At 40.0% G+C, this 11,027-nt stretch overlaps 1 protein-coding gene across 6 annotated transcripts in view; it reads right to left on the bottom strand.

Annotated features, from left to right (window-relative positions):
- Positions 1 to 235: 235 nt before the first annotated feature.
- CAPS2 (calcyphosine 2) overlaps positions 236 to 11,027 on the bottom strand; it is a 59,181-nt gene continuing 48,389 nt past the window's right edge. For all 6 annotated transcript variants that reach the window (XM_025212514.1, XM_025212516.1, XM_006030856.3 and 3 more), the window contains 4 exons: positions 8,841 to 8,995; positions 7,178 to 7,297; positions 5,918 to 6,014; positions 236 to 990 (listed from right to left, as the gene is read on the bottom strand). In XM_025212514.1, coding sequence (XP_025068299.1) covers positions 815 to 990; positions 5,918 to 6,014; positions 7,178 to 7,297; positions 8,841 to 8,995 — 548 coding nt within the window. In that variant the 3' untranslated portion in view covers positions 236 to 814. The remainder of the gene's footprint in view (positions 991 to 5,917; positions 6,015 to 7,177; positions 7,298 to 8,840; positions 8,996 to 11,027) is intronic.

Here is an 11,027-nt window from a genome sequence, read left to right as displayed (position 1 = left end):
GGAGTGGATGGAGGGTCCCACAGAAGCGCAGAGGGATCCCCAGCACGTTCAGCGGCGGACCCGGAAGTTGACTGGAGTGCATGGGGGACCCCTCCCACCCCGCCCCACCGGCTCAGTGACTGGTGTCTCCTGGGCCTGGGGGGGCACCTGGAGACACAAGCCGCGCCTGGTACCTCAAGGTATGTAGAAAAAACATTTAAACCTGTGTTAATGGCCGAATCGCTGATTCTCCAAATTAGAATCAAATCTTCAGATTCAGATTTGGCTGAATCGAAATTGGGACAGTGATCTGAATCAGCTAATGGAATTGGGACAGTGATCCGAATTGGGTCGAGTCCGAATCAAATACAGCCCGCTTTTTCATGAGTAACAAATCCTAGAGAGAACCCAGTGACCATATCCATACACTATTCAAATATAAAGTTTTCTGACAGTACACCATACAATTAGTATTTATAACGCACAGTATGTTTTCACCTGCATGTATTTCATCCATGTTATTATTTTAGCTTATTATTGTAATATTGACAAATTACACGGTCACTAGGATGGAAGTGCACAGAGCTACTAACTTTTCTGACAAAGATCAGCAAAACGCACAAAAAATTACTGAAGTAATGCTTAACATAGTTCAAAGGGAGTTGTATATATAACTTATCATTCTCAAATTGTACTCATTTTAGAACAAATTTGTAAGAAATTCATTAAAAAGCAACACTTATCAAGACTAAATCCTTGTTTAATTTACTCCTTGTTTGATAGGTTTTACTCCTTGTTTGATAGATTTCTCCCTTGATATTTTGTGTCTTAAGTTCTAAATTCCCCAAGGATTCCTTAAGGTATTAACAAAATCTTCATCATCCATAATTCCGATACTTAGTCCTTCATAGTAATCTTCAAATTCACAATATGACACTTCATTTGGATTACTGCAGGCATCCTGCAGCGTTTCAAGAAATGAAGACTTAATTTCTTCCTCTGTGGCATCCCCTGTTAAAATATTATTTACCATTAAACACTTTCACAAGAATACTCAATAGATACCATTTGATATATTTAAAGTAAATATGTAAAGTTATGCCCGCAAAGATTTTTCTCCTTCAACAAAACTATAATATTTTGATTTTTCAATAGAAGTAGCTGCTGGCTACCTTAAAGCAGGCTTTAGTTTGCCAGACTGGGTAGTAGATAGTTGTACCTAAGGTAGGCCATGAAATTCATTGCATCCTACTAAAGCATTATTACAGCTATTGTCATCATTTCTCTTGAAACACAAGGTCAAAACAGATGAACAGTGATAGGGAGAATTTTTCTTCAAAAAATTCCAGAAGAGCCAGATACAATCTGTAGCCTACTCAGTCCCTAAAACTTTAATCTTTGTAATTAAAGTGTGTGTATTTAATGCAATGCAAGATCAAAGCTCTGAAAAGATCTTGGGATATCAAGTTTGCATTCTAAATCGATTTGGGGATTAAGAGTGATTTCGTCTTGATCAAGATTAAACCCAAATTACTTTTAACACAGAAAATTAAAAATACATACCTGGAATTCTTGCCCTCTAAAAATACGCATTGCAATGGATCACTACCCTTGGAGCAAAATTCTGGCTCCTCTCATTTCAGTCATTTTTACTCTTAAAGCCCACTCTCTATTCATGAAGCCAAGCAGCAGCACCCTTAAACTCTAAAGTACTTTGCTTATGACCTAGCTCCAAGATCAGCAACATTGTACTAAACCTTGCAACCTTGGTTGTCCCCATGGGTTGCCAATTCCAAGCTGCTGTTCCAGCCAACGATGCTTCGTGGCGAGGGCTGCTTTCTCAGCCCTCTCACTGAAGCCTCTGCTCGCTGTTGCTACCAACAAACATGTCAAGCAAGGATTTGAAATGCCTAATTCAATGGTGACAATGAACAGAAGTTGCAGTAGAGGGGGGCAGAGGGTGAGAGCACAGCATGCATAGGAGCAAGGACAGCTGGACCTAGAGAAGCAACTGGATCACACAGCCATTAATTAAATGTGGGCTGGATTGGGTGGAAGGGGATTGACTTTAAAATACAGACCAGATCAAACCTTTGTGGGATAAATCTGGACCACAAACCATACAATCACTGACCTCTAAACTACTTAATTCACTGCCTTATACCAGGGGCGGACAAATATTTTGGGTGGAGGGTCGCTTAACTACATTTGGTGAGCTTTTGAGGCCTGCATGGGTAGCCCTGCCCCCTGGTCTGTATCTTGGGACTGGAAGTCCCTCCCCTTGCCCCCCAGAAATACTCCTTTTGGGAAGGGAACGTTGCCATCTTAGAACCAGAAAAAAACAAATCATACACTAAAAGTCAAACACCTACCCTAACATTTTAATTTTATTACAAAAACTAATTTTTCATGATTTTTGTTTCTATATTGTACATAGGAGTGATTGCATAATAACTCCAAAAAAAATTCTTAGTCTTGTGGGGAATGTGGCTGGGGATGTGCTAGTGGGGAGTGTATATGTGGGGGCTTATGACAGCAGGGTATGGATGTGTGAGGGAGGCTGGTGGGGGTGTGGGGACCCCTGCCACACACTCCCCCTCCATGGCGAAGCAGCAGGTAGGGGCGCTTGGGGCACTCATGCCCAGCACTGGTGCCCGGCTCCAGCCAGCGCTGTGTATCACGGCAAGAAGCGCAGCCCTCGCTGGGCCGTCTCAATCACCAGCGCTCCCCGCTACCCACGTGCAGCTCCTGAACTCATGCAGTATAGCAGGGAAGCCCCACGTGCTGGAGCTGGCTGCCTTCTCCATCCCCTGCAGCAGGACCTGCACAGCAGGGGGCAGGGAAGGTAGCTGGCTCCAGTGCGTAGGGCTTTCTTCCCATACCACACAAGTGCTGGGGCTGCATGTGCACGGCGGGGAGCACCAGAGATAGAGGCGGCCTGGTAGGGGCTGAGCTCCTCACCGTGATGCGCAGTGCCAGCCAGAGCCACGCACCGAACGGCAGCACCTCTGCTAGGCATGAGTATCCCGAGTGCCCCCGCCTGCTCCTGCTGCTGCCACTGCTGCCTGCCAGGGCTGTGCACCATGGAAAAAGTGGGAGGAGGTCCCCACACTCCCCATCCTCCCTCACAACCACATGCTGCCCACCCAAACTCCACGCTGCTGCCACCCCCCTGGGCACAGGCTGCGTGTGCCATCAGCCCCAGCCCCACGCTCTGCACTCCCACCCAGCTGCGGCTCCCCCACCCCCATTGCTTCCCTACCTGCTGCCCAGAGTGAGTGGGACTCCAGGGAAGCCAAGCAGGCCACCAGCAGCTGCAGCAGTGGCAGTAGAAGCCCTGCCCAAAAGCTGCATGCTGACCTTCCACCCACAAGAATGGGAGTGAGATTCAACAGGATATGTTGGGGGCATCTGTATACATGGGTGCCTCGCTCCCACCCTCGTGGGCGGAAGGGCTAGGCGGGGTATAATTTGGTGGTGGGTACCACGGGCCAGATGAAAATGCCTGGTGGGCCAGATTCGGCCCACAGGCTGTATTTTGCCCAGCCCTGACTTATACTATCATTCAGCTGTCTTTGGTAAGTTCCTTTTTTTAGATCAAAAGGGCAAAATCTTCAAACCATTACCTACTGACAAACCAAATTAAAAAAAAAAAAAGAACTGAAAGCAGTTACACAACCTACAACTCAGAAGACAGCAAGTAGGGGAAGTCCACTAATGTGCAGCTCAGAGGACAAGAATTACAATTAAATAATATTCTCTCTCTCTCTCCAGTCTAGAAATTCCTCTAACCATAACTCTGATGTACAATTCACATACTTTTTTGGCAGAGGCTTCTGGAACAATCCTTTTCCCTTTAGCTGCAAGGTGCATCAGTCTGCCCTACAGGTGGCATAACAAATGGCTAAGGTAACACCAGACCCTTCCTCTATTTCAAATTCCAAAGACCCTAAAATAAAAAGCATCTATCCCCTCCCTCTACTGAAAATTCTGCATATTTTATTTTGCCCCTGGCCAATTCTCATCTTCCATTAGATCTTTAGAATTTTGTAGGCTATTTTTTTTGTTTTACTGTCAACACTGAAACTGCAAAAATCCTTCCCCAAACGGCTAATCACAGAAGGGCCTCTAAACATATAAGTCCTCACCTGCTTCCCAAACTGAGCATAGATAGCTTTCTTACCTTGTTTTCCCAGCCTCTGGGGCTTACTCACTCATGTACATTCCTATGATCTGTCAGACACAACCTCCTACAACAACCACCTGACTGAATTATCACTTTAGAAGAACCAAAATTTTGGTAGCAAGGGTGCTGCCCAACCCTAGCCCTGAAGTCCAGAACTCTGCTGAAGCAGTGTTAAGCATTCAAAGTTCCTATTGGTGTCAACTAGAACTTAAATTCAGAATTTCTGAAAATATCAAAGCACAGCCAAAATGAAAAAAATCAGTGTAATGAAAACTACAGTCAATTCAAGAATTATGTGAAGGAGTGAAACTGATAAAGAAAAAAAAAATCTATGAAGCAAGCCTTCCCCTAGCCCCTCCCCTCCTCTGCCTCCAGCATTTCTTCAAAAGCAAACTATGACAACTAAGATTTCTTTGAATGATAGGAACTCAAAGTTTCAAGAAAGGTATGCCTCTTATAACTATATTTTTCTCCTGTAGTAAAAATTAATTACAATAATTGTAACAAATGAAGCCATTTTTAATTAAGTTTGTGAACATTATGGAAAGTACCCAACTAGTCACCAAAACCAAAATAACAATGAGTTCATTAAAAGTAAGTCAAAATAAACAATGGAGAAAAACTGAACTTATATATGAAATTAAGCATCTTACTGATCAATTAAGCAGTACAATGTTGACAAACTCCTCTTTTGCAATTTCACACAATTATCCAAGTCTTAGCAAAACAAAATAACTTAGACTAGGTGGACTATTTTTTTAGTAACAAGTTCAAATATTCCTCTGTCCATCAAATGCTGAAATACTGTTTCATAAATCTTAATTCTTTTCTATTTAGGTTCGAGACACTTGAGTCCTAAAGCAATCCCTTGAAAAATTTCCTGTCTCTTCCATAAACAAAGACTGAATGATTCAATCTAATCAGGATGACAGTGGGCAACAGAAACAAACTCATATGGGAATGCTTCAGGGTTAAAGCTTTTTAGCAATAGCCTGGTTAAATGAAAAAAAAAATCACAATGATTTGCGAGAGGGTTAGAGTGTTTTATTCCAATAAATTCTGGATGTAGATTGCCTATGTTGTTCTCATAACCAACAAAATTGTTTCAAAGAATTAAGATATATGACTGATAGAAGCAATCCAATATTAATTTCTCACATTGATGTGTATTCTGGAAATTCAGTTTCTTCTGCAATCTAGTCTTTCTTCAGTTGCAAATTTAAACTACATAATAGTATTGTTTTAGGTGGCTTAAAAGAAAATGGGGCTACAAACAACATAAATATCTCTATCTGTAAAGCATTAGCAAGAATCCATATCCCAGAGCAATACTAATTGTTTATTTAGAAGATAGTTTATTTGTTGGATAAAATTAACACTTTCTGCAGGCCTGAGCCAGTTCACTAGAAAACAAGAATGAAATGAGAATAGATATTTTTTTTAAGTGCAACATTAACTCTTAGTTGGAAAAAAGTGAGAGACACTTTGTCCACAAAAAAATAATGTAAAATAAAATAAAAATCAAACAATAGGAATTGTGAAGAGGGAGTTCCCTAAACATTTAGGGCCAGTTCCAATCAGAAAAATTTGTTAGCAGGAGCTAGTGGACAAAATTCTTATAATCAGGCACAAATTGAAGGCAATATAAAACAAAGCCCAAAATTATAACAACAATTCACAGGTACTCTTCTCTCTCTGCTAACAGGTAAAATGAGCTAGCTAATTAAGACGCATGTCTTTTATATGAATTACCTGACAATACTCGAGGGTGTTTCTTGGCGCAATAACATTTTCTAATATCTACCAAAGGCACACTGCCAGTCTTGTTGAAATCTAGTTTCATATAAGCCTAAAACAAAGATAAAAAAGAAAAATAGGCAGAAGGAGAAATGAATAGAAATGTATTACATGAATACACTTAATTGCATCAGACATTTTTATGTTCAACAGAACAGACTGCACTTGGACTGAAGTACTTACATGTTTCATGTGAGTAGTTGTACTCAGAAAACTGACTTTAGACATCATGGAATTCCATACTTTTTACTTTCTCAGTGACTTCCATATTAAATTTAAATAACTTCACAAACCAAAACATAATCTTTTTTCCCTGCCAGCACTGCAAGCTCAACCTAGAGAATTTAAAATCAACCTGTATTTTCTCGTCCTCTTGTAACTATAGTAAAAAAGTTGGTAATCATTTCTTAACTGACAACTGATCATCCAAGGCAGAAAGAGAACTCAGCTTAAACCCTCCCAACTATATTGCTTTGACACTAGTAACAGTAGTAGTACTATCTCTCTTTCAGTGTAGGACTGACAGGAGGTCCTCTAGGAGAGAAAATACAAGGGCTCTGTTTTTTCTGTATTTTCTGTAATGACAGTAACAATTTTCAGTAGCTACAGTACAAACTGGACTGTAAAAAGTGTTTTAAGTGAAAGATTCCACATTCTATTACCAATCCCTTTGACCACACAGTTTCCCTACGTACATTTTATAAAACAGTATCTTAAATAAATAACAGTGACACCTTGTTCTCGGTGCTGAATAGCTGTGGACTGCAAAGTGCGTTAACAAAGATAAGTATTAATTCCCCGTTTTACATATGGGGGAAACTGAGGCACACAGCCATAGCAACTTTTCTCAGATTTACCAACACACTTGTGGAAGCTCCAATAACTGAATTCAGGTTTTCTAAATGTTAGCCCAAGGTCTTATCCATTAGACTGTACCAAGAAAATAGCTAAGGAAGGAGGGCATGCTAACACGCATGCTTGTGTTGTGAACCAACAGAAATGTTTTTTTGCCAGTTTCAGAAGTCAAAACTAGGTAATTCAGCACAAGGGAGAGAGATGCAGCCTTTTAATCAAAATTTATGTTAGTTTTTACAAATCAACATAATATTCTGAAATTCTTAAACTTTATTATGGTATTGATCAAAAATAAGATTTGAGAATTTCATTTTCTTCTATGCAGGTATATATCTATCTAGAAAAATTACACAAACTTACTTTTCTGACGAATGCTTTTCGATACTCATTCATTTCCCCAAAGAGCGCACGGGTGAACTCCCCATAATCAACTGCATCATTTCTGTTGTCATCAAGAATAAACCACAAAGTCTCAAAGTCCTGAAATTCAAGAGTGACTTGTCAACGTGACCTTTTACAAGAGCTACATGAATGTATATCATTGGGCACCTCGACCCTATGAAGTAGGATCAAAAACTATTATTTATTGGTCAAACAATACGCATTTTATGATAAATGCTTTACAGTCATGTAATTATGGAAAGAGACTGAATCACCACAAACTAATTTCCTACCAGGCAGATGACCGGAAGATGCAGTTATCACTGAGGATTTCATTCTGTCTTTCAAATGTACCTCGGGACACACGCCCTCTGAAATTTCCAAAAATAATTGAGCCCCCAAGAATCCATAACTTAGCAAAAAAACTCTGTTCTGCCATTTAGTGGAAAAGAAATCCCACTTCCCTTTTTCCATAAATGCAGCAGTTATGCACCACAAGTGTTTTAGACTGCAAACCCAGACTCTTATCTTTACATAGTACCAGAGTCAAGTGCACCTTGCTGAAGAATTTATGTTATTTTACAAAGATCATTTTTCAGGTTGACCTCAACAGCCACCAAGACTGAGACAAGAGTGGCCTTGGAAACAAAAGTCCTTCCCAAGAATTCAGATCAGTAATGGAAGTAACCATCCTAGGAGCGGTAATGGCAATCAGAGCCACGATGTATGATGGACTTTTGTCCTTCCTGGATCATAAAGAGAGTAGAATGTGTGGAATACTCAGTAACAGAGATTGTTAACAATTTTGATTAAGGAAATTTACTGGACCAATCTAAGAGATATGGGATAATCCAGGTTTCAATAAAAAAATTATTATTCAAAGCTAAGGCAATCACAAACCAACAGTCAGTTAACTAGTTTAACTTCCTTTTTCTAAAAAAATTGTTCAACACTGCCTATCAGCCAGTAGAACCTCAAATCTTTCTCAGTTATGTTTCAGGTCATGTCTTAGTACTACATCTCTTTCTAGACCAAGGAAGTAATTCCACACTCCTCCTGGACTACCATGATTCCTAGTTTGCCTCTGAAGCGTCAAGGTTGAAAAGAGCCTTTCTGAAATATCGTAGAGTCCTTTCATCTCAGACCTAATTCAAATAGTCATTATGGACAAACATTCTCCCAGCTGCAGATTTTTGGGAAATACAGTCTTGTTCCTCATATTTTTTCAACTTCTATATAAGGCCTATTGGAAAAGCCCAAATGAAGCAATATGTGCCAAAGTGCCAGAAATCTGCAGAAGGTAACTAGCTGCATCTCATGTGTATTATTTACTAGGAAGGCATATTATCATTATTAGACATTAAAATATAGTTAAAGGACTTTTAAAAATGTTTTTTAAGTTATCCACAAAAGAAAAGAAAATAGTCTTGTGCCCCTTTGTACTACTTAATGATGTACTACTTAATGATGTATAAAGAGGGACTGAGAACAAGGTTTTAAAATGTGAGTCTGAAAGCAGAAGTACCAAATACCACTGCATTTTTAAAACTGACATTTTAACTAGAGGAAAGCAGCAACTCAAACCTTTATAAGACAATCAGACTGGGCTCACACTCATGGCTTCAGTTCCAGTTCCACTTACCTGTTCAGACACTTCTAAATGAAATATTTTTAAAGCTTGTTTAAAGTCCGCCTTAGAAAGGACTCCATTTCCTTTCTTGTCCAGCTGTCTGAAGTACTTTCCTAATCCTGTTACAATGCGAACTCCTCTTTTACTTAATTTGTTTCTGAGAATACCTGAGGATCCAGAGAAATAATTTTAAACATATTTACTTGAAATGGAAAATGATTTTTTCAAAACTACCCCTTACCATGCGGTTAGTTATGCAGTGCAATCATGCATCCAACTTCAGTGAAGCCAAAATACTAACAGAATAAGGATACATTGGGTGCGTCTACACAAGATGCTAAATCGGCATTAGACTAAATTCTAGTACACATTACCATGCCACAGCAACAGCCGTGCTATTATGTTAATATGCAGTAGAATTAGTCTACTGTGCATTAGCATCACTAACACCAGTTACTGAGCATTCAGTTAGTACCTGTTATTACAGGTACTAAACTTAATGTGCAATAACTACAGCATATCACTGCACATGTAGATGTGCCCACGATCAATTTCATTTAACATTTGAATACAGATATTATTTTAGGAAGTGGTCAGGTTTTGCTCACTAAATCGTAACAAGATCTTAAAGAAGGAGCAGACCTCTTATATTTCTGTCGTACTAACTAGGCAGTTGTAAAACAGTTCACTTCTACTAGGAATGACTGGATACCACTGAGATTCAACACCAGAAGTGATTGAGCAACTCTATCCGGTGGAACTGTGCATTTGCTAGCATCATGTAGAATCTTTTATTCAAGAAGCAATTGTAATAGGGTTATTACAATGACTTCAGGCTCTCACTAGCTCAGATTTAACCTTTCTTTATGCAAATAAATATTAAAAACATATGGGTACAAGGATAAACATAGGACCCCAAACCCATGAACAATTATACACGTGAGGAATGTGAATAACAAGACACATTCCCTGCCTTTGGTGGGACTACTCATGTGGGTAAACAATGATTGAATAATCAGAGCCCTAAATTACAGGCTTACTTTATGCTGGTAAATCAGATTCTTTCATATTCCATTAGAAAGTCATCTGCTCCTATCATAGCAATTTCTGCAAATTACTGACATCTGTTATACATTTGCCATTATATAGTAAGAGGGGAAAAACAACAAATATTTCTATTACAGGATCTTGATATCAAGTCAGTAATAACAGATAACTTGCAGGTATGTACAACTGGCTTGGTTCTAGGTCCTAGGCCATCTTCGCTGATAGCAAATATAAAAAGATAGGTGGGAAGCTGATTTACATGTCATGCCAGAAGAACATTTGAAAGAAATATGGGATATCACCACAAATGACATCCACACATCATTCCCCCACCCTGATTTTTCTAGAATACAATCTTAAAGCAGCTTTTACTGAATGCCAGAGTATTTGCTGAGAGCCACTTAGTAAGTCCTGAATATCCTGCCAAATAGTATCTAGTCTGTCCAACATAAATGTTGTTGACACGTTACCAAGATATTAGAGCAATATTAAAAAGGTCTTTCCACATTATGAATACAAAGCATGCATGTCTCTTTCCAAAAGTCAATATGCTGGAATTGATAGATGAATTAAAATCTTCCAGTAAATGACAACAAACATGCATTCACATATACACCAGCAAAAACTATTATACATATTTTAGCTAGCACAACATTTAACACTGTGCGGGCCGGGAGCGACCCGAGCCCTTTTTCGTGCTGCACGTGGGCTGTGGCCAGCAGCCTGGGCACGCTGGATCGGAGAGGGAGGGCGACGAGCTGGAATTAGGCACAAACGCTTAGCGGTAGTTTTAAAGATTGTTTACTTACACCGAGATGGCAGTGGTGTAGGCTGGAAAACTTGCTTGAGTTGCGGTTACAGACACAGACAACACGGACGGTCACATGGAGTTTGCTAGGCTCCACGGAACAGAGCTCCGGATGCTCTGGGTGAATGCGCCACCAAAATCGGACTCGTAGATACGTCTTATAAAATTTGCGCTCGAAGACGGGAAGAGGTGGGCGATGGATCAGGTCGCCAAGCTCCTCTGAATCTCACACAGGGTCTCTATTACCCTGCCGTGTATCCAGAGTCCCCACGAGATGGATGTGGAGTTCTCTTCGGCTTGGGAGGAAACTGCTCAAGCCTCTTATACGGCTAACAGGCCAATCG

This window comes from Alligator sinensis, unplaced genomic scaffold (assembly GCF_000455745.1).
Source record: "Alligator sinensis unplaced genomic scaffold, ASM45574v1 scaffold465_2, whole genome shotgun sequence".
Classification (NCBI taxonomy): Eukaryota; Metazoa; Chordata; order Crocodylia; family Alligatoridae; genus Alligator; species Alligator sinensis.
Note: the sequence above shows the minus strand (reverse complement) of the source record. Positions and strands in the feature narration are given on the sequence as shown.